The 21,912-nt window shown below is 66.2% G+C and overlaps 2 protein-coding genes across 5 annotated transcripts in view; one reads left to right on the forward strand and one right to left on the reverse strand.

The window, feature by feature from the left end:
* Nucleotides 1–21,912, forward strand: part of RXRA (retinoid X receptor alpha) — a 114,606-nt gene that overhangs the window by 89,314 nt on the left and 3,380 nt on the right. For all 4 annotated transcript variants that reach the window (XM_032308993.1, XM_032308991.1, XM_032308990.1 and 1 more), the window contains exons 11-12: nucleotides 5,413–5,415; nucleotides 19,847–19,861. The gene's annotated coding sequence lies outside the window, so the exon portion shown is untranslated. The remainder of the gene's footprint in view (nucleotides 1–5,412; nucleotides 5,416–19,846; nucleotides 19,862–21,912) is intronic.
* LOC116570862 (potassium/sodium hyperpolarization-activated cyclic nucleotide-gated channel 4-like) lies at nucleotides 10,383–15,588 on the reverse strand. The gene is made up of 3 exons (XM_032308450.1): nucleotides 15,423–15,588; nucleotides 13,137–13,410; nucleotides 10,383–11,295 (listed from the first exon to the last, which is right to left on the reverse strand). The coding sequence occupies exons 1-3, from the start codon at nucleotides 15,586–15,588 to the stop codon at nucleotides 10,683–10,685; spliced, it is 1,053 nt and encodes a 350-aa protein (XP_032164341.1). The 3' UTR covers nucleotides 10,383–10,682.

Here is a 21,912-nt window from a genome sequence, read left to right on the forward strand (position 1 = left end):
CCAGCCCAGCTGTTGTCGGAGTGACCGCCTCAGGCGGGGCTCCAGCACGTGCTCCGGCTGACGGTGCCCCCGGCCAGGCTGGTGCCTGCTTCTGTAGTGTTTCCACGGCCGGGACAGGGGCGCGGCCTCCTGGGGTGGGGCGCTCTGCGCTCCCCGGCATGCAGGGCTCTCTCAGGTTGAACTGGCTTCTTTTGCACTGTAACGCCCTCCCTTTGGTCTGAGTGCTTCCCGGTCTTGCGCTTCAGACTCCACGAACCCAGCGTCTGTCGCTGCTGGGGGCGGGGGAGGTGGGCAGCTCTGGTGTCCTCAGCCCCCGAGGGGTTGCTCTGTAGCCAGGCTTCCCTCCTGGGGCCCCCATGAGCAGCCCTGGGTTGGGGGTGCCTTCCCCAGAGTCTGGTTTCCCAGCTAGGGCAAGGCAGGGCGGGGCCTCCAGGCCCCGTGGGGCAGGAGGTGGCCCTGCTTTGCCTTCCAGAGGTCTCAGCCCACCTGACGGTGAGGTGCCGGGCCAGGGCTCTGAAAGCCTGCCCGGAAGCCGCCTTCCTCTGCCACCGGCCGCTCCTGAGGAGGAGAGGGGTCCCCTGCCACATGGGTGGCAGGGGCGGGGCATGGAGGGCCTGCCCAGATCCCAGACTCTCCCGAAAGTCTTGGAAGCCTGTGGGGGCTCGGTTGTGACAGGCAGTGACGCAGGCACTCTTGGGGACTCTCGGGGTCCCCCCAGTTGTGGGGACGGTAGACTACCCCACGCCCGATGCCCCTGGTTCCTTCTGCAGTCGGACGCGCCCCGTCATCCCTGCCCCCTCCACTGCCAGGGTCCTTGGGCACATGGGGTCCTCCGTGGAGGAAGCCCAGGGCTGGGTCTCTTGGAGGGTCAGCTTCTGCAGAACCTCCCCGTTATGGGCCCGGGGGCCCCGGCTGCTTGTCCGTAAAGCCCTGAGGCTCCCCGTCCGGCCTGCGGGCGCAGCACTGTGGGCGCGCGGGGCTGTCCTCTCCTCCGTCGGCCGTCCTTGTGGTGCTTCCTGCGCCGTGGGGGAGGTGGGAGGTGGGGAGACGGCGCGGGGCTCGGCGGAGAGGTAGGAGCTTTATTTAACCGGACCGCTAGTCGTGTTATCAATCTGGTTCAATTAAGGTGATTTTTGTAATTATTTTTATTATTATTATTATTTTGGTGGGACAATCTTTAATTTTCTAAAGACAGCACTAACATCAGCTTGCTGGCCACCTCGCTTGTCTCCGCCTCGGCCCGGCCTGGGAGCTGCCGGGGCCCCGGGAGTGCTGTGCGGACTCACGTTCCCGCTGTGACATCGGGGGCAGGGAGCGAAGACCACTCTGCCTGCGCCTGCAGGGGCTGTCCTTGGAAGCCGACCTGCCCTCCGCGCCCGGAAGCACGCGGTCTCTGGGGCGAGGGCCCCGCGCCCCCGGCTCTCCATGTCTCCTGTTCCTCGAAGATTTGAGCCGGCGGCAAGCGCGGACACCGCGTGGAGCCCCCTGGTCTGTGGGGGCCGCCGGCAGGGCCCGGCCTGATGTGCGGCCAGCGGGCGATCAGCTGATGTCCCCATCATGGAGTTGGGCGCGTGGCCCGTGCCCTGTCGGCGCGGGGGTGTGGCATGACGTCCTGCTGCAGAGACAGCGCGGGGCTGGCGCCGCCGACGGCCCACGCGGGGCAGTCACCAATGTTCTGTCTTCGTTTCTAATTGAGACTTTCCCCCGTTTTCCTGTACACCTGCTTCACGTAAGCAAGTATGTGAGGACCCCTCCGTGGGTGAAACCGGGTTTGAGTGAGGATCTCAAGGCGAGGAGTGCATCTATTTTCAGATGCTTTGGAGCAAAAGCAGCTTTACCGGCCCCCGACCCTTAGCAAGGCCCTCTCTGGGACGCACCGCGAGCCCTCTGGAGGGTGATGAGTACAGAGTAGAGTGAAAGTGTCTAAAGCATCGGGAAAGGTAAAAAAAAAAAATCTATTTTTGTACAAATGTAATTTTATCCCTCATGTATCCGTGGATGGTGGGGGGGTGGGACTTGTTTGGTTTCTGCTTCTAGGGCTGGAAGAGAGACCGCTCTCCGGGAAGCGCTCGCACGGCCGAGGTCGCAGCGCGGGCTTTGTGCAGACGGCACGGACGTTTCCCCTTGGGCAGGGTGGGCCCCGGACGTCCAGGGTTTTCTTCCCCTTCTGAGTGATTCTCGAAGCCTCGCTCTGTTCTCCCCCGTCGCCAGCTGGCCTTCCCGAGACTGTTTGACTGTGAACTTTCTTCCCTGCGCGATTGTTCTCGGAGCACCGGCGCCCCCGGTGCCGCGCGCGGACCCACAGCGGCGTTAGAACGTGGAAAGAAAAACACAGGAAAACGTGAGAGGAGAAACAAAATATGAGCGTTTAAAAATAGATCATGCTCCCGTTCTCATTTGTTCTGCTGGGGGCTTTCCTGTGTGGGGCTGGGAGCGGGCCGTGCGAGGGGGCAGGAGGGCTTCCTGGGGGCGGCGCGGGCGTGGGGGCAACTCAGCTGCTGCCCGACCTGCAGGGGGTTGGGGGGTTCGGATTGTTGGCGCCCCGTCCTGCGACCGTGCTCTTTCCTTGGTCTCTGCTCTGCGGCCCTCATGGAGCCCCTGTGGGCCCCTCTGCCTCACTGGGCACTGGGCATGTGGCCACCCGCCCTGCCCCAGGCTGCCCCAGCCCAAATGGGCCAGCGCACTCATGCGGGGCCACAGAGTGAATGATGTCATCCAGCTGCCACGTTCCTAACGGAGTAATGACGGCCCACCTGCTCTGTGCCGTGTCGTAAACGCTCTTCATCTCCGTGCTGTCTGGGGGCCGGGCCGGGCCTGGCTGCTGTTGGGCGCGGGTGTCGGTGTCCTCCCCCAGCTCCTTCTCAGGGAGGCTCTGGGTGTCCTGAGGCCTGGAGTCCTCTGCCACCAGACAGCCGGCCGGCCGCGGGCGAGGGGCGCTTTCAGCCAGAGCGGTGAACCTCACCAAGGCAGGCCTGCGTCTCCCCTCCCCAGCAGGTGCGCCCACAACACGTGTCCACACACGGCCCGTGTACGCGCACGTGCACGCACAGGCCCCACTCATGCAACCCAGCTCTCGCACGGAGCTCAGGACAGGCGTTCACAGCAACGCTCGCCCACAGCGTCCGTGTATGTGTGACATGCACGCACACACCATCCTAACACTGTACATACCGCGTGCGCACAGCCTGCATACACAGGTGCCCGCTTTGCACACCGGCGTGCAGGGGCCTCACAAGGCCTCTGGGAGTGCGACGCAGGACAGAGGGGTCTCCCCCGGGGGAGTCGGCACCCCCCCCGCATGCTCCCGCTCTGTGAGCTGGGCCTGACGTCTCGCTCCCAGGGCCCTAGCCGTGGCTGGACCAGCCTGCTGCTGGCTGTGCCCATGGGGCCTCAGCCTGGATTCCCCGGGAGGGGTGGGCACAGGGAGGCCCACTTCTGCCTGCAGCAGGCCCCCCACCTGCTGGGACTGGCCGGGCACCACCCGCTCTGCTTTCTGTCTGCTCAGAAGCACGGGTTACCAGCCGTGGGGGCTGCCTCCGGGGTATGCGAAGAGGCTCAGGCCTGGGGGGTGGGGGTGGGGGGTCGGGAGGCTTGCCTTCCCGGGAAGGGGCCCTTGTCCTGCCTTCCACATGACCAAAGCCACCGTTGAGTGCGCTGTGTGGGGCCGCCGGTCCCTGGTGGGCCCCCTCCCCATGCAGGTGCCAGCCCAGCTCCGGCGGGGCCTTCAGGACATGCCAGGCGGTCGCAGGTGGGCTGGGAGGGCGCCAGGTGTGAGTGTCCCCTTCCGACAGCTGGGACAGCTGCAAAGCGAGGAGAGGCTGCCCCGTCCTGCAGGGGCCAGCAGAGGAGTGCTCCTCACGGGTTTTCAGGGTGTGGCCCTGCCCAGACCCTGCCATTGGGGCCGGGAGGGCCGATCCCTGTGTTCCTAAGGAGCCGTGTGGGGGACCCCGGTCTGTCGGTCCGAATCAGTCAGGGGCGGCCCTGGCCGGAACAGGCCATTGACTGAGATGACCTCCACGGGGGCCACCCCTGCCCCCAGCCAGGGTCCCCCAAACCTGCTCCAGGACGGAGACCCCCGGGAGCACAGCTGGGCACTGTGCCAACCCCGACGAGGGGAGCAGAGGCACGTGGGCAGGAGACCAACGAGTCCTGCCGGGCCGGCTTGAACCCCAACCTCTGCGGTGGGTGGAGCCCCTGGAGCCCCACCCCCAGGAGCTGGGCCCAGGTGACGCACGCGTGCACCCAGCATGGCAGGCAATCCGCCTCCGGCCTCCCTGCTGCTCCCAGCCCCCATGGCGACGGCTGCCCGGGGTGGTCCCCCTGGACCAGAGGTGCTGGGCACGAGGGCTTTGTTGCCGGCACAGGCCGCCCAGCAGGTCTGGGGTTTGTAACTCCAGGGCTCCAGAGGCCCGGGGGTGGGGGTAGCATTTGGGCTGGGACAGCCCTGAGCACCCACTGTGCAGCCCGGAGGCCCGTGACCGGGAGGGGCTGGTTCCGCCCTCAGCAAGCAGCCGGGCACGGTGCTGGGAGCTCGGGAAATGGGGGAGCTGCTGGGGAGAGGCCCTGGCACCCTGCTTCGGACACTGGGACGGGGGAGCTCGTGCCACCACTAGGCGTGAGGGCAGCGGCACGCCGAGTGATGGGAACCCGTGGAGGGGGCAGGGAAGTTGGGGAGGCCTCAGGCAGGAAGGGGCTGGAGCAGGGGGAGTCAGGGAAGGGGCCATGTAAAGAGCTCAGTCCCCCGCGCCTAGTGCTGCAAGGAGCCCGTCTGTTCCTAAACTCGGGGGCTGCTGGTGACCTCGGGGCTGCTGGTGACCTCGAGTTCTCCGAGTGTCACCCTACTGGCCGTTCCGGCGAGCGTTTCCGGCCGCCCTCCAGCTGCAGAGCGCAGGGGGCCCAGGCCACCCTCCCTGCTGCCTGCGGAGCCCTGGGGAGTCCTCAGTCAGGACCGCCCAGACCAGACCAGCCACCCCGCCACGGTTCCCCAGCGCAGGGGAGGCCGCGGCGTGGAGCAGCACTGCCCTCTGCTGGACGCCCTGGGGCACAGCCCACCCGGTTCCCTCCATCCCTTCCAGTCCCCGGGAGCGGTCCTGGGAGCCGTCCCCCAGGGGTCTAGCATCAGAGGTCCAGGCTGGTGCCTGGTTGGGGGGAGGGGGACAGCAAAGACCCCACCTGGGGCCTAGATCCAGACAACTGCCCCCAAGTCCCCACTTCCTGTTTCTTGTTCCAAAGAGGCTGTGACATAGGGCGAGGACCCGGACAGGGGTGGGGGCTGGAGCCCTCAGAGGTCAGCCCTGAGCAGGGGGCACCTCCCGAGAAGGCCAGGGCTGTGAGCGCACAAGGTGGGCCATCACTGTGCCCTTGAAGGTGCAAATCCAAGGCCAGGTTGGAGCCTGCCCAGGGGGAAGCCAGAGGGTGGGTCCCCGTTCATCATCACGGGGGTAGCACCTGCACCCCGGGCCTCTGCACGGCGGCCTGGGCACGGCTCCCCAACCCCCAGCCTCAGGCCCAACCCTGATACCTGCCAGCCCTTCCCGGCCCTGACCTGGGGAATCTACGACCAAAGCCCGTGAGGCCGACACTCTGCTCACAGGGGCTGGGACAGCCTGTGTCTGCAGCCGGCCGGGGACCCCCAGTGCCAACGGGCAGAGTTCCTGTGGGAGCTTCTGGGCCCGTGCCGCCCGCTGCCCAGAGGGGACCACGGGGCGGGGGCTGGAAGGGACCCGTCTGATGGCGCCTTCCTCGACCGCCCTGGCCCTCGAAGGGGTCCTGATGCAGCAGAGCAAGGGTGTGGCTTTGGGAAGTCGGCCCTGGCTCTGGGGCAACAGGCCTCCGGGGCAGCCCTGGGAGCAGCGCTGACTTCCGCCCCCCACCCCGGGGAGACGTGAGGCTCAGTAAGCCGGGACCCGTGTCCGCCCCCAGTTGGGGGTCTGTTGGGCACAACACTCACCTCCCCGGCCTCAGTGTCCCGTCTGTGGCCAGGTGGCCTTGGTTGCCAGCAGGCCCTGTGAAGCCTCAGAGCATCATCTCGCCACGGCTGGGGTCAGCCGTTGAGGCCAGGAGAGAGGGTGACAGCTCAGGGTCAGATTGGCTGTGGAACCCAGGCCCGGCGCCTGGCCACCTCCCCTGCCCACTGGCTGCCCAGCCCGGCTGAAGACTCTGGATCCCCGTGGAGGGCAGGGCAAGTGACTCTGAGGGACACAGGCCATCCAGCAGTCGCTCTGCTAGGTGTTCCTGTGATGTCTTGACGGCACGCCCACCGCAAACCTGCACAGGAGCGTTGGTGGAGGCTTGCTCCTGGTCACCGGAGGCGGGCCCTGCCAGGCCCTCCAGCAGGTGACTGGTTCGTGGATCTGCCAGGCAGAGACGAGACACGGGCGCATCAGAAATGTGTGTCGCTGAGTAACAGGAGCCCTAGAGGGGGGACAGGGCCAGACTCCGTTCCCGAGGGGGGGCGGTCCCAGGAAAGCCTGGTTCCCAGGCTTCCAGTGCGAGCAGGGGGGTGGAGCAGGGGGGACCTCTATGCCATTTGCCGCCCTAACGGTGGGGACAGGATGCTGTCCACCTGTCCAGACCCGCTGCCCCGGCCACACCCCTTGTGAGCGAACTGAGCAGAGAGAAGACCAGGGGAGGTGACAGTCCTGGGCCAGCAACCTCACTGAAGGGGGCAGGGAGGGAGTAGGGCTGGAGGCGGCGGGGCGGAGGGAGCAGGTGTGGGAGAAGCCGTACTCCGGCCCCCGAAGCTGCTCCCCAGGCCGCAGGGGTGCCGGGCTCGTCCCTCTTGGAGTGGGGGTGCCGGGCTGGGGGAGGCAGCGGCCGTCACATGGTGGGGCAGAGCTGGAGACGTCGTCTGCTCCCCTGCCCCTTCCTGCACATGGCCGTGTGTGGCCACGCGGGGGACCCACGCACATGGCACAGGCAAGTGCGCCCACAGAACCGCCGTGGTCACGCCCAGACCCTGGTCTCTGACCTGGGCTCACCGGGCCACTGGAGCCGGAGGGCCACTCCCCGCATACCACGGATACTCCCGTGTCCAAGTGATGGGGGGTCGGTCCAGGCGCCCGATCCCCGGAGAGGTGGTGGCTGAGTGCGCTCCAGAGTGGTGGCTGCGCAGGGGACGTCCTGATCAGGGGCCGTTGTCAAATGGGGGGACAAGCGGGAGTCCACGGTGGAGGGGCCGGGAGCATGGCCTCGGCCAGGGACCAGGGCCGCCACCGCGGGAGACAGCCGCATGGTAGCGGGCACCCCTGAAGCCACCTGAAGAGGACGGCCCCCACCCTGTGGTCTCCCTCCCAGCCTCCCCACCCAACCCAGCACAAGGCGCACGGGCCGATGCCCACTGAGGGACATTCCCTGGAGGCCAGTCCTCCTTGAAACTGTGCGGGTCACCAGACAGAAGGAAAGTCATTCCAGACATGGTGGCTCAAGGTCACATGGGGTCTAGGATGGGCCCCTAGGACAGGGAAGGGGCATCGGGTGGACAAAAAAGCCGGCCCCCGGGAAGCGTGGGTGCGACACACCGGTGGGCTCGTTCTGCAGGACAGACGTGCGCGAGGGCGCCCGAGGCCAGCGTGGGGAGGGTGGAGACGCTGAGCGCGGGGACAGAAGTGTCGAGCCCCCTCCGTGCTCTGCGGTAAGTCTGATGCCTTTCTAAAGGAAAAAAGTTCATTTCGAAAATCAAAATGCCGCGTTCGCGTAAAAAAATGTCACAGAGCGTTGCCCGAGTTCTTACGGAAACCAACACGTGTACGCGTGAGATCGTCCGGCTGCTGTAAATGAGGGCTTGGCTTTTCCAGAAAGATTCCACATCAAGCCTTTACTAGTATCTCACGTTCAGGGAAGAAAGAGAGCAGGGAGAGAGGGGGAGAGGCAGGGGAGAGGCAGGGAGGGGAGGGGGTGAGAACACAAGGAGGGGGGCAGAGGTGGGGGAGGCAGGGCTGGCAGGGGAGGGGAGGGGAGGGCTAAGAGGAGGGAGGGCCGCAGGGAGGTGGGGAGACACGGGGGCCTAAGGTTAGGGTCACGAGCTAGGTCACTGCGGCTTCAGTCCTGGGCTCCCCGGGAGAGAACCTGTGCAGGCGGGGGTGTGAGCCGTCACAGAACCACACGCGGCCAGTCCGCGTCCCGGAGCAGCTTGGACACCACAGTCTGAAAAGACCGAGGTCCGCCAACCCAGCAGCAGCCTGGGTGCTTGGGGGACCGTCGGCCGGCCTGCGGGGCGAAGCCGCCCCTCTCCGTCGGGGCCCAGCTGGCAGCCGTGGCCTGGCTCCCAGACACACCAGGGACCTCAGCCCGGGGCCTCGGCTCGGTGCCCAGGCCACATGGCCTGTCACCCGTCTGTGGCTCAGCCTCTAGTGCTCCCAGCAGAGGCTTCCCAGGCTCCAGGCCAGCCAGACGGGGGTGGAAAGGCCCCAGAGCCCGGGTCCGAACGGAGCCTCCCACTGGAGAGGGCATCCGTGTGGAGCAGAGGACGTGGGCTCGGCAGGGCTCCGTGGCCTCAGGTAGTGGCTGGGGACCAGGAGGCCCTGCGGCCGGGACTCGCCCTCACTCGGCTCTCCAGGTGAGCCTCGGTTTCCGCCTCCGTGCGATGGGCCGGTCCATGGCACCTCGTCATGGTGCTGAGCCGGGCTGAGCCCGACCAGGGACCGGGGACCTCCGGGAACCCTTGACGTGTGTCCGTCTGGAACCACAGGCTGCGGTGTGGGCCCGTGGAGGATGCCCAGACCTGTGTCTGGGCTTTCCCAGCCGTGGGACAGTGTCCGAGCCCGATGCGGCAGTGGAAGGTGGGCCGTGTGGGCTGCAGGTGTGGCCGACTCCGGCCAGATGGGCCGTCCCCGGGGTGCTGGGCGGCGGGGAAGCTCACCGCGGCTGGAGTCCGGACAGGTGGGGTGCACCTCCCCAGGCGGGCCCTGGACGCCGCGGCCCAGGTGGGCAGCACCGGCCGCCGCCACCAGAGGGCAGCGTCGCCCCGCTGAGCGCTCCCCGGAGCCCCGCGCCCGGTGGCCTGGCCAAGCCCGCCGTCTCCCTGGCAACCGCCTCCGCCATGACCTCTCCCCCCGCCATCCGCCCCGGGCTGCAACCGGGTCTGGCCCTGGAGAGGTCCCCGCCCTGTCCCCACGCCCGGCCGAGTTGCTACCCGCCTGGGAGCGCCGAAGTGCCGAGGGGCCCCGGGCCAGCATCTCTGGTTCCGTCTCGTCCCGGGGCCCCCTTTCCTCAAACGCGTGTCTTGTCCCACATCCCTGGACGCACAGGGCGGAAAACAGGGGGCACTGGGATGGGGCGGGGCGGGGGGGGGGGGAAGGCGGCCAACACGCTGCGACACGCCTCGCCCTGCCTCGCCCCGCCTCGCCCCTGCCTGTGGCTCCCAGCTAGTCGCTCACACCTGGACGGTGGGGGGTGGGGGGGCGGGTGCCCCTGCTGCGGGGGAAGTGGGATGCAGGGCGAGGGGATCCGGGCCGGGCCAGTCCGAGGGCAGGGCCAGGTCGAGCTCCCTCCGTGGCCAGACCTTGTCAGGCATGAAGTGAGTTTGGATTCTGAGCACCTGGCACGCCAGTATGATGCCCCCAGCCTGTCCCCAGAGACCGCAGAAGGCCCCCAGGACCGGCACGGTGGGACATGCCGGAGCCTGCGCTGGGGGCCTGGCTGTCAGGAGGAAAGGTGTGTGGCCCGCGGGAGGCCGTCCGAGGTGCGAGCTCTGAGCAGGCCTCGACCCGGAGCGGGGCGGGAGGCAGCCGGTGCGCGGGGCTGTGGGCAGGTTAGGCCGGGGCCGGAGGGCCTGAGGGCCACGGGGCTGGGCACCAGCCGGATGCCCCACCGGCCTCCTCTCAGTCCCCTTCCAAATGGCTCTGCCCCTTACCTGCCTTCCATGACCCTCCTGGCCCGGAGGCTCGGCCCGCTCTCTCCCTGCCCCTGCCTCCTGCTTCCACTCTCCTTGGCCTCGTGGGCTCCAGGGACAAGGCCAGCACCGAGTCCCCCCCACCCCCCGCCGCCCCGCCGTGCCTTGCTTCTCCCCGCTCAAAGCCTCTAGGCTTGGTCCGGGGCATGTTAAGCAGCCTGTGGACTCCTCCTTCGTGGGGCTCCCTGGCTTCTCCGCGGGGTGCCCCGAGACCCCAGCACGGGGCCCAGTGCCCGGCGGGGCTGAGCGCATGACACCCCAGAGCAGGGGGCCGTGCTTCCGTGCCGTCACAGGGCGCTCGCATGACGACAGGACCGTCGTGCTGGGGCGGGTCGGAGACCGCAGGGTGCCCCCCCACTCACCCATCCGCTCAGCAGACACTGCCCAGAAACCCGAGCTGGCTGGGCAGGTGGCCGGTGCCTCTGGCGGAGACGCAGTGTGGGCCACATATGGGATTAGGAACGTTCTGGTAGTTGCATCGGGAGCCTCGTGACCTTTGATAATATACTTTTATTTAATCCAGTATGGGGAACTGTTATGACGTCGATACGTGAGCAACACAAAAGTTACTAACGAGCTCTTCTTCATTTGGTTTTCGGCACAAAGTCCTAGAGACGCGGTACCGTTCACACTCGCAGCACGTCTCCGCTCGTGCGAGCTGCGTTCCGAGCTCTCCGAAGTCACGTGTGGCTCGTGGCCGGCATACTGGACAGTGAAAGTCCAGAACATTCTCACGGGGCTGCCGGCAGACAGCACGTGTGGGCTGAGCTGGGTCAGGACGGGGACGAGCTCAGAGTGCGGCGGGAGCGCAGGCAAAGCGCAGCCGGGGGCGGGGCGGGGGGAGCGCTGGGAGGCTTCCCCTCTGGGCTGGCCCTGAAGGACGAACAGGGGTTCCTCGGGCACAAAATCTTCTGATTTCATCCCTGGGACCCCGTGTAGGGCTCGGGAAGGTCGAGGATGGTGTGAGGAGGTCGAGGAGCTGTGAGGACCTCCCCACCGGGTGCGCCTGGAGGAGCGCTGGGGTTAAATCCTCTGATCTCTGTCCCTCGACCAGTGTCGACGATTTCCCCTCTTCAGCTACTGGCAGGTGGCCCATAGGTCTCGAGCTGTACTGGCCGGGCCCCTGGACAGGGCGACCTGGTCCCACTGCTGACAAGGCCGTTGCGCCTATGCTTGAGAACCTTCTAGAGCCCCTGGTTTTCTGTCGCAGGTGGGGAGTCCCAAAGCTCACCTGTAACCAGGCAGGATTCTCCAGCTGCTGCCTATTTGGTCTTCCCGGGGCCTGACCGAGGCCTCCCTCCTCCTGACCGAGGCCTCCCGGGCTGCTGCCGGGGCCCCGGGCCGGGCTGCTCGGATGCTCCTCACTGATAAAAGCCTTTTGACACGGATCTTCCGAAATGTTTCTGCGAAGAATCAAAAGATTACACCTGCACTGGGGACGTCTCTGGCAGGTGACCGTGCTGGTGGCTGAGGGCTGACAGCTCTGTGTGACCAGAGGCATGTCCCTTCGGCTCTCTGGTGGGGTCCACGTTCCGTGCTGTAGGGGAAGGATTGTTCTAGGATTGAGTTTTGTGGTTCCGGGGGCGCGGGGTGGGCGGCCAGCGGGTCCCTCTCCCCCCAAACCTCCCTCCTCTGCTGTGTGTACCCCACAGCTTCATCCGGCATAAACAGTGCCCCCCCCCCACCCCGCAGACACTTGCTGCAGCTTCCGCGGAAGAAGGGGTCTGTGCGTTCTTCTCGGGGGCCCTGGGTGGGTTGGGGCAGGGCCCAGCAGTGTGGCCGCCGTGAGGGGCGCGCCTGTCGAGCCTGAACTCCCCCTGAAGCCGAGGGAGGAAGCCCGGTGGTGACTGGGGGGGGTCACGCCCACGCAGCCAGGCCCGGCCCGGTCGCGGTCGCGGAGCCGCTGGAAGTGTGGGCCCACCTCGCTCGGGAGGCCGAGTGGGTGCGCTGTGTGAGAGCGGGTGTGGGTTTGGGCTCCGTGACCCCATCTGGCCTCCACGCATCCCTGTGAGCAGCAGGTGTCCTGGACCCCGCGGGGCCGGCCCTGTGTCTGGCGGGACCGGGAGTCTGCCCTCGGACTCTCTCCCCTGCCCGGGCTCCTTCGGGCGGTGCCTCCCCACGCAGTGCACGGCTGGTCTATCACCATGCAGGAAAAGAGGGTTAACTCGGCAGACCCCATGTGCCCACAGCCTGTGCTTTCTGAAGAAAGGTCTGGTCCTGGCCCGGCTGCTGGGAGGCACCGTCTGAGCCCTTCAGACGCCCTGCCTCAGTTTCCCTGGGGCCGTGGCGCATGCCAGAGAGTCTCTGCTGCTGAGGCAGAGATGGGGGGGCACTGCAGGGGCAGTTGGGCCTCACGGGATCAGCTCGGCCTCTGCAGGGCAGAAGGCTCGGGTCAGCTGCGTGCACCTGACCGACAGCCGGCGATCTCAGGTGGCTTCCCTGATTGGCCCCACGTGTGGGCACCCCGGGTCCGGGAAGCATGTGAGCGCCGACTGGGCCGCGGAACCACACCGCTGCGGGCTGGCCCTGCGGGCAGGTGAGTGGGGACCGTGTCGGCCTCATTTCTGCCACAGCCCGAAGAGGGCAGTCCTGTCCCAGGAGCCCCCACGTACAGACCCCTGCCACATTTCGCTGAGGCTTTCCTGGGCCTTCGACGCCTCTCCCCAGCTGTCCACATTCCCAGCTCTGGCCCCCCAGGGCAGCCACGTGGATCCCCGAGTCCCCGGGGAGAACCACAGTGCTCTGGGTGTGGGGAGCCTACGTGGGCTGGGGAGGCGGGTGCTGGCCCCCCGCCCCGTCCCAGATCTGACCCTCCTGGGCACCGGGAAACAGCGTGGAGGGGACACTGTGTGGCAGAACTATGGACACGAAGACTTGGGTCTTCTTTGCAGCTGGGGTGCAGGGGGCCTGTGGGGGCCTCTGAAGGCGGCGCCTGGATCTTTCTCCTTGGGCTCTGGTGGTACTTCCACGTTGGCCTCGCTTAGGCTTTGGGGTGCCGGCAGAGCTGGGATGGCCTGGGCCCGTCAGGCAGCCCCCTGGGGGCCCTCCTGTGCCAGCCCTCCCAGAGGGGTCTCAGGCCCCAACCGTGGGTATGTCTAGTCTTCGGGCCGTTCTTCCAATTGGTTCCCAGCCTCGACCACGCTCCCCCATCTCTGCCTGAGGTTAACCTGGGCTCCCTCCAGGGCGCAGAAGCCCCTTCTCCCCTGAGCCCTCTGGAACTGGCCCTCCGCGTTCAGCTCCACACCTGCCTCCAGGTGAGTCGGTCTCTGGCGCCAGCACTGGACAGAGGCTGCTTTTACTGGACGCTCCCAGCACGGGCCCTAGCGTGGAAGCAGAGGCTCCGCGTGGAGACGTGGCTTCCCCGTGGCTGCACGCCTCGGCTGTGGGGCTGGGACCCCCAGCAGGCCCGTCACAGCCCAAAGCCTGGTCCCGAAGCTCTGCGCAGCTCTTTCCCCGGCCCCGGCCCCCCCGGGCTCCCAGTGTGGCCAGGACCCTGGCGTCAGGAGCGAGCAGCCGTCCTTAAGGCCCTGTGGCCCCAGAACCGTGTCCTCCCAGGGTCCAGCCCTGGGGCGGGGCGGCAGCGGAGGCCTGGGAGCGCCCTGGGGCCCGCGCCTCCCCGGCCTGCGGACGTGGCCGCCCCCGCCCCGCCACGTCTGCTTGTCCACCCGCCGGCAGGAAGCCGCGCGCCTTGCTCTCTCTTTTTGTGAATTTTGGAGGGCTGTTGTTGCAGGAAACATCTGGACGTAGTCCAAGGAACATAATGAAGAGAGAGAGAGAGAGAGGGAGCGGAGGAGGCAGGGTTGGGGGAGGTTTGGAAAAACCATCTGATTTCACTTTGCAAAGACGACCGCGCTTAGGCTCGCAGGACCTCCCAGGCCCCTCGGAGCCAAACCCTGCGGCTGACGTCAGGGGGAAACTATGAGGCTCGGGATGATTTGTGACACACACACACAGAACGGGTCCCAGGCCGGCTCCTGGCTTTCGAATCAGGACAGTTGATGAAACTCGGGGTCTTTTCCAGAAGTGAGGAAAGCAGAACAGGGGCCCTCGCCTTGGACTCGCCGGGGCGTCTGGTCCCAAACTTGTGGCCGGGCCGGGCCGCCCCTCGGCGGGAGGGAAGAGGAGGAGGAGCACCCCACCGGGCTCGTGGCCAAAGTTCAGTTTCCGCTGGGGGGGCGGGGGGCATCCACAAGCCCCCACCCCCCACCCCCGGCCCCAGCACGCAGCCCGGCTGATTCGGCTCAGCTCTCCCCGCCACGCCTTTGGTGTCGAGGGCTCCGGGCTCGGGAAGGTGCCCTGGGACTGTGGGGCTCAGGGCTCCCCGGTTCAATGTGCCCTCACTCCAGTTCTTCCCACGCGTGCCCTGGGGTTGGGGGCCGAGGGTCGCTGACCGTCACGCTGTGCGCGGGTCCTGGCTTCCGTCCTGGAGTGGGAGGGAGGGTGGAAGCCAGCCTCTGTGCCTTCTGCCCGGCGCGGGTCCAGCCTGGGGTCAGGACGTGCCTGACGGGTGCCTATGGAGGGCCGGGGCCCAGAGCCAGGGGTCCAGGAACACGGCAGGATCCGTATAGGAAAGGGAGCCAATTGCCCGTCGTTAAGATTTTGGGGCTTCTCCGTAGAAGCTTTCCCTGATGGAGGCCAGGCTTCCGTCCGCTCCAGCTGCGGACCCCTCCCAGACAGGCCTGCCAACCCCAGGGACCTCACAGCCGGGGGAGTCTGCCCGGGGCAGGGTGGGGGGCCAGCCTAGTACCACGTCCGTGTTTCGTCAGAAATGTTTCTTGAAACAAAACCCCGCAGACAAGCCCAGTGATGGCAAGGACGGGCGGGTGTCTGCCCCAAGCCACTCAGGTTCAAGGGGACCAGCTGACCCGGGTCTGACCTGGAAGCAAGGCCCTGCCCTGGGGGCCCACGCAGCAGGGCTCCCCCGAGCAGTGCCCCGCAGGCTCTTCGGGCACAAGTGGAAACTGCCCCCCCCCTCCCCTTCCACTTGGCAGGTGGGAGGCCGAGGCCTCGGAGGACACGGTGTGCGCCGCAGAGGCCCCGGGCTCGCGTGGGGCTGTGGGGCTCAGCCTGGAGGCTGTTCGGCTGGGGGAGGGGCAGAGCCTGGCTCGGGACACAGGGCGTGGGGGGCGGGGGGCGCCTTCTGTCTGGGACACGGTTCAGCAGTGGCTGTAGCAGCCTTGAGTCATGGGCTGGGGCCTCCTGGCCTCTGGGGGGGTCTGAAGACATTTTTTCCATGGAAAGTAGCCTCTGGCTCTGCGCTAAGCGTGGAGCTCTTGGTCCGCCTCCCACTGCCTGCGGGGGCCTTGGCCGTGGGCGACGGCTGTGCTCGGGCTGAGTCTGTCTGTCGGACCCTCCCCGGGTGGGGGTGAGGTGGGAGCGCCGGGCAGGGGGCGGCCGGGCGAGTTCCGGGCCCGGGTCAGCCTCCAGCGGGCGCCTGCCCTCCGGTCGTGTGCTCTGTTTCCCGCTCGCATCTCGCTTTGGGGAGAGGTGGGTCGACAAATGTCGACGGTCTGGCTGGGAGGGGGCAGACCTGACTCCTTGTTGGCCTTCAAGGGCGCGATGGGGTGGGGGTGGGGGCAGGCGGCAGGAGGTGGACCGTCCCGAGACGGAGGGCTGGGGAGGGAAGAGCGTAGCTCCGGGGGTATCCGCCAGCGCCGCTGGGCTGAACAGCAGCTGCCCCGAGACCCGCGGGCCATGGCCCCGGTGCAGAGACACCCCCCGGCTTCGTGGGGTCCCTCCACCGCTTTGCCACTGGGGGCTTTGGCTGTCAACCTGAGTCAGAAATCCCTCCTCAAGCCCCTCGAGGGCCTCCCCCGGTCACAGGAAATGCAGGCATCCTCAGGAGCCCCAGAACTTTCCATCGAGAGGGGCTCAGTGTCGGGGGCAGTGGGTCACCAGGATGATCTGTGGCTTGGTGTCCCTGAGAGCAGCGCTTGTGGCTGAGGGAGACACTCCCTCCCTCGTCCTCTCTGTAGCCCGGGCGGGGGGCCGACAGGTGGCAGGTCTCCAGCCGGGGGGTGGTGGTGGCCTCCTGGCTGGGCGTGGGTGCGGCCTCGGGAAGACCCAGACTGGGCATCCCAGAGGTTTTGGTCACACGGCCGTGGGGCTCCAACCTGGGAAGCTCTGAGACCATCCCTGACCCTGTTCCTTCTTCCAGGAAGCCCTCCTGAACCACCTCTACCTGCCTGAGTTTCTTTCTCCTTTGAAGAAAGACCACGCAGTCTGACCTTCCTGTGCTCTAGGTTTTTGCAAACAGAACTCTTGTCTCTCTGGAGATCTCGGCTCCTGGAGGATTCCCCGTGAGCCCCGGTTGTGTTGATGGGGGGGCGAGCACGTGCCAGGCGTGTGGGCCTGTGGAAGGTGCTGGGTTTGCACACAGACGCCGCCCACAGCCTGCGCAGACTCGAGCATATTGCCATTGCTCCAAGCCTCAGTTTCCCCTTCTGTGAGATGGGATCATAGCAGCCCTGGCCTCAATGGGTTCCTGCAAGGACTTGATGGTCATGGATCTCTAGGCCCTGCAGACCGTCGGGTCCCGGCCTCTCCCGGGAGGCCCTCAGCCCTTCACGTGTCGCCTGGGAACACAAATATCCTGTTCCTTCTTGATTTTTTGCCTGTTCATTTTAGCATCCAGGGGGCTCCCACTCACGCGGTCACTAACGCACATGGATAGCTAACGGTGGGCTTCCAGCAGGGTCTGTTTTATCCTGCTGCAGAGGACCCAGGCTGCTCCTGGGGCGGTGGCCATGTTTGCCCCAAGGCGGCGGGACAGCTGGACAAGGGCTCTGGGCCCAGACCAGAAGAACCTGGCCGTGCTGGCCTCAGCTTTCTCACCTTGGACAATAAGAGACCCTTCCTGAGCCTCAGTTTCCCTGTCTGTGCCATGGGACCAGCCCCCACCTCAGAGGGTTCTGGTGAGGAATCCAGGACCTGCTGCGTCTGACCACGCTCAGCGCCAGGCCACGAGACGGCCAGGGAAAGGTGGCCGGCGGCGACGGTGACGCGGCTGTCCGTCTGTCCTCCCTGCCGCCCTGGGCCGTGAGGACCTCCGGCAGCAGCCGCCACCCTTTGGCTCTTTCCCAAAGGCCACGAAAGAAACAAACGCCCTGTTTTTGAGGATGTATTTCAGGGGATTCAGGTAGTGCCTGAGTTAGCTGTGGCCCCTGCCTTGGCTTCCTGAGGCCAAGGTGAGACGCCCCTGTCGCCTGTGATGGGGAGCCCCTGCACTGGGCTCCAGGAGTTGGGGCCCCCCTCCCCCAAACCAACCCCTGCCTCTGGGCTGCCGGGGCCCCTGGCCACATCCTCCCATGCGAGCCGTGTCTTGCTGGTCTGGGAGGTACCCTCGCCCCTCGGTGGCCCAGAGCGGGGCCGTCCAGTGTGCCGGGGGACGGCCCGAGCGTCTGGCCTCTACTGTCAGACACTGGCAGGCATTCCCCACCCTCGTAGCGACAACCACAACTGTCTCCAGCCATTGCCAAATGTCCCCTGAAGAACAGAATCACCCCCTATTCCGAACGCATGGCCTAAAGAGATGAGCTGTCCCCCCGAGTCGGGGGTGGGGGGCCTGACGGGTGCAGGTGTGGCCTCATCCAGGGAGCCCACCCTCCTTCTCCACAGGCCAAGCCACTCTGGGCCCTCATCGTCCTGCTCTACCAGAGTGGGAGTCCATCGCCCCACACGGGGAGGGCGGGGACCTGCCGGGTGTCCGTGAGGGCTGAACCCCGCGGCAGGTGCCTTGCAGGTCCCCGAGGGGTGGGGCCCTGGCGTGAAGAAGCTTCCAGCTTCTTTCTCTTGGGAGGAAAGAGGGGCCCGTGGCTGGCGGTGACGCGACCAGTGGTGGCTGTCACAAAGACCCGGAAGCAGGGTTCTCACGAGGCCACAGCTCGACGTCACCGTGTGGTTGGAGCATCAGGCTGGGGCGGGCAGAGCTGTGTCCAGCCTCACGCCGGCTCCCTCCACACGGGCCCCGGCAGCTCGGCAGTGCCCCTGCCCCCCGTGGGTCACGCCGCACACTGCGACTCACACACGTTTTGTTGTGCTGCACTGGCCTGTTCCGGCTCAGCCACGGGCCCGCGGTGGCCATCCTCCCAGCAGCTCTCGTGGCACCTCCCACGGCCTGTTTTCCCACATGCCCGGCTCCTCTTCTCCACGGGACGGCAGCGTCCGACAGGTCGGGTGGGTTCTAGGTGCTGGAATGGAACTGGGCCTCCAGGCACCCCCAGCCAGGGCTGGCTGGGCCCCAGAGCACCTGTGGGCACCGTCTTTGGGGTTGGGAAGGATGTGGCAACGTGGTGGTGTCCATCAAGAGGACCTGCTTTCCGACCCTGGCCGTGTGGCTTCAGGCACGTTACTAAGCTCCCCTGGGCCTCAGTTGGTTCATCTGTAAAATGGGGATCCTAATGGAAGCCCCTCCTTCGGCCAGTGCGAAGCCACACAGAGGCCCCAGCACAGTCCCTAGCCAGGAGCTCCCACGTGTGCTTGGCTGCAACGGCTGCTTGCCCCCAGCCAGGGGCTGCGCTCCTGGCCTCTGCCTCTGGAGGGCTGTGCTGGGCCTCGCCACCGGAGGGGGACCTGGAGGGAACCCGGCCCAAGGATGAAGGGAGACAGGGGGCACTCACTTCTCAGCTACTGGCCATGGTCAGTGGCTGTGGCCGAGGAAAGCCAGGAAACAGGTCCATCGCTGGGATGCTGGGGTGCTGCTGGCCGCTGGGCCGGGGGCAGGTCGGGGGCTGGCGATGGGACATCAGCCACGCCTGAGCCCCGGCCAACCGCGCACTCCCGGGGCGGACAGTGTGTGAGCAAGGGGAGCTCGGGGTGCGTTTTCTGCCTCTTTATGGAACTGGGCCGGCGCTCCCTCCTCTCCCCGAGACAAACCAGACAGTCCCAGGGCTCCCCTGGTGCATTTTTCTACCTGAAGACAGACGGCAGCTTGATGAGCGAGGACATCAATTTTGTGCAGCGAGGGAAAAAATAAACCTTTAAAACAACTCGACAGTAAAAATCCCAGCCAGCAGAACGCCCGGGCCGGCAGCAGGTTTTCGGAGTCGCTGAAACGAGGGGCCACGAGCGGCTGAGACGGGGTGGCCTCCGCTGGTCCTGTCCTGGGCCGTCTGGCGGCGGTCCGGGGGTGTGGGGCCCCCAGCCACCCCACAGCCCCAAAGGTTCCATGTTTGTGCAGTCACTGGTGAGAGTCTCTCCCAAACGTTTCCACAGCTATAGCTTCCATTCCCGGTTTCTTGGTGCCTCTGTTCGTGGCAAAAGAGGAATAGAAGTTCTAGAAGCAGAGCAGAAGGTTTGTGCAAAAGGCCTGTTTGTCCCCTGATGTCCACTTTGGAGGGAGCAGGTGCCCCGAGCCTCCACACCCCGCCTTTGGCATGCCCAATGCCCTGCCCCCCTCGGAGCGACAGCCTTGACCAGCGTAGGTGTGTGGGGGTCGCCCAAGCCCTGGTCGTGTCTGCGGCTCAGGTTTTAGGGGTCTCTCTGGAAGGCTGAAGGGCAGCTCGGATGTGTGGGGGGAAATAAATCGGGGCTGATTTCCAGGATCCAGGGCACCCGGGTTTTACGTGGGTGAGCGGATGGCCTCTCCCCGTCTCCCCATCTTGGCCAGGCCCTCGTGGGGCCTGGGTGGCCTGTGAGCTCTGTGCTGGTGGCCTGTGAGCTCTGTGCTGGTGGCCTCAGCTGCTGGAGAGCCCCCTGTCGCCAGAGTGTCCATCTTGCATGGAAGCTTGCGTCCTCTGGGGGCGGGGCGGGGCGGGGGGCGCGCAGGGTGAAGCTGAGGCTAGCTCCTAATCCTAACACTCTGTGCCCTTCTGTGCCCCTCGGGGTGGGGGCAGGAGAACACCCCAGCCCGTGGTCCGGCGGGCCCCGAGGCATGGCAGGGGGCCCAGCTATGTCTTGCTCTCATGCCTGTGTGGAGGGCATCGGCGTCTGGGGCTCGGACAGGCCATCTTGGAGCCTCCTGGGCAGGGAGTCCCGTGGGCCTCTGTGGGAAGGAGCTGCAGGGTCAGAGCCGTGGCCTCCCTCCAGGCCCCTGGTCCACAGCCACATCTCCCAGACGCGCCGCTCAGTTTACTCGGCCGGCCGCCCTCGTGCCCAGGCTGGGGCCACCGGGCTCCCCGCTCACCTCCAGCCTGTGTCCCTGGCACCGGTCCTGATGGACCTGCCGGCCTTGGCTCACACATCCCCTCCAGGTCTGGAGTGGGCAGGGGAGGTCCCCTGCAGCGGACCATGCTGAGACCTCCCCCTGCAGGGGCTGAGCCGGGGCCCGGGCAGGAGTGGAGTCCAGGCTTGGGGGTCGCCTGCAACCTGGACCTTCCACTCTCCCTGGCTCCAAAGGAGGGTCTGGACTCTGCCACCCCCACCTGCGTGCAGGGACATGACCCAGAGCCCAGTGGAACCTGTGAGGAATGTTCCGGAACCCTGGTGTCAGCGGCCTGGGGTTGCGCTGGGATGATGCTGTCCTACCTCCCACCAATTCTCCTGAGGCCCAGTTACCTTTCGCAGAAGTCACTTGTCTTCCCGTGAGCCCCTCTCCCCTCTTCTCCCTCAGGGCCCCTAAGATGGCACACGAGCCCCAAATTTGAACCGCCCTTTCCAATCCTGTTTCTCGGTGTATGTACTTACGTGGGTGAAAAATGTGTCTATTCTTTCACAAACCTGACTTTTGTTAGTTTAATTTGCAGCCCTCCAATTCTGAACCTGAGAGTGTATGGGGGAGCCCGACCTCCCCCACAGTGGATGTCCCTGGAACTCCCCACATGTTGGGAGGAGCCGGGATGAAGGCAGAGGAGGCGGGCCTGCTCCTGCCGGGGGGTCTACTGGCTTCCCTCCGCTGTCTACCGGGGGCCTGGGCCCCGAATGCCACCTGCCAGCCCATCCAAGCCTTTCCTGGTTGAGCTACCACGTCTGTTGCCCTCTGCGCGTCAGGCCCTGGCCCAGGTAGTTTGGGTACTCTGAGGTCCTTCGTGTTTAGAAATATCTTATATTCTCGCTGGTAGGCAGGGAGGCGAGGTCAGAGAACCCCCGGCTGGTGCCTGTGCCCCACTCTCCAGGCCCGCGCCCTTCCGCGCCCCACAACCTTGTTAGGTACAACACCTGGGGCCCCTCCAGCTCAGCTGTGCGAGCTTCTCTGCCTCTCTGGGCCTCAGTTTCTCCTCCTGCAAAGTGAGGGCCTCCAGCCCAGTCACACCAGTTGGGCTGGGCCCCTTCCTGGCCTTAGACGTCTACCTGGGGTCTGGGGTCTACTTAGCCATGCAGAGCCTGGCGCAAGAAGACGTGTGTTTTGGCTCCAAAAAGAGGCCATTTGGAGAGGGCAGGCCGGCCTCTGCTGCCCGGGACTGGCTGGGGCGCGGGCAGCTGGAGCCTGGGGCCGGCACACAGGTCAGGCTTGTCTCATGTCAGGATGACTCGGGCCGTGGAGGAGGCAGCGTTGCCAAAGCAACATTTAAAACATCTCAGAAAATGTGTAGCCTCTCCTTGTCCGCGAGACTCATGCCGGCTCCTGCCAGCGCCTGGGTGGAGGTGGGGCCGGACACGGAGGGAGAGAAAGGCAGACACCACGTGGGAGACGGGGAGCTTTGCCCCTCCCCACCCCTGCCCTCCTCCGTCTCTCTGGGGCACCTCACCCTCCACCCCAGGGCTCCAGAGCTGCTTCTGTTCCCTTTACCCACCCCCCCCGGACCACCCCGGGGACCAGGCATGAACCCATTTCACAGACGGGCAGCCAAGGCCCGGGGTGGGGGCATGGCTGATTCTGATGCACTCAGCAGGAAAGCTGGGCTCTGCACCGGCTGCAGAATTGGGGAGCCCTAGGGCTCCTCGTTCAAAAATTAATAAGAATTTCAAGAGGGCGACTGCAGAGTGTGGACCCAAGCATGAGCCTCCAGAGCAAGACCTGAGGGGGGTTGGCTTTCCTCCATTCTCACGTGGCTGCTCAGGCCAGACCCCACGACGTGGCCAGCTGGATGAGCGTGGGGCTGGGGGGTGACTGGCCCCGGACCCTGGTCACAGCTCTCACAGAA

Source organism: Mustela erminea, chromosome 12, assembly GCF_009829155.1.
Source record: "Mustela erminea isolate mMusErm1 chromosome 12, mMusErm1.Pri, whole genome shotgun sequence".
Classification (NCBI taxonomy): domain Eukaryota; kingdom Metazoa; phylum Chordata; class Mammalia; order Carnivora; family Mustelidae; genus Mustela; species Mustela erminea.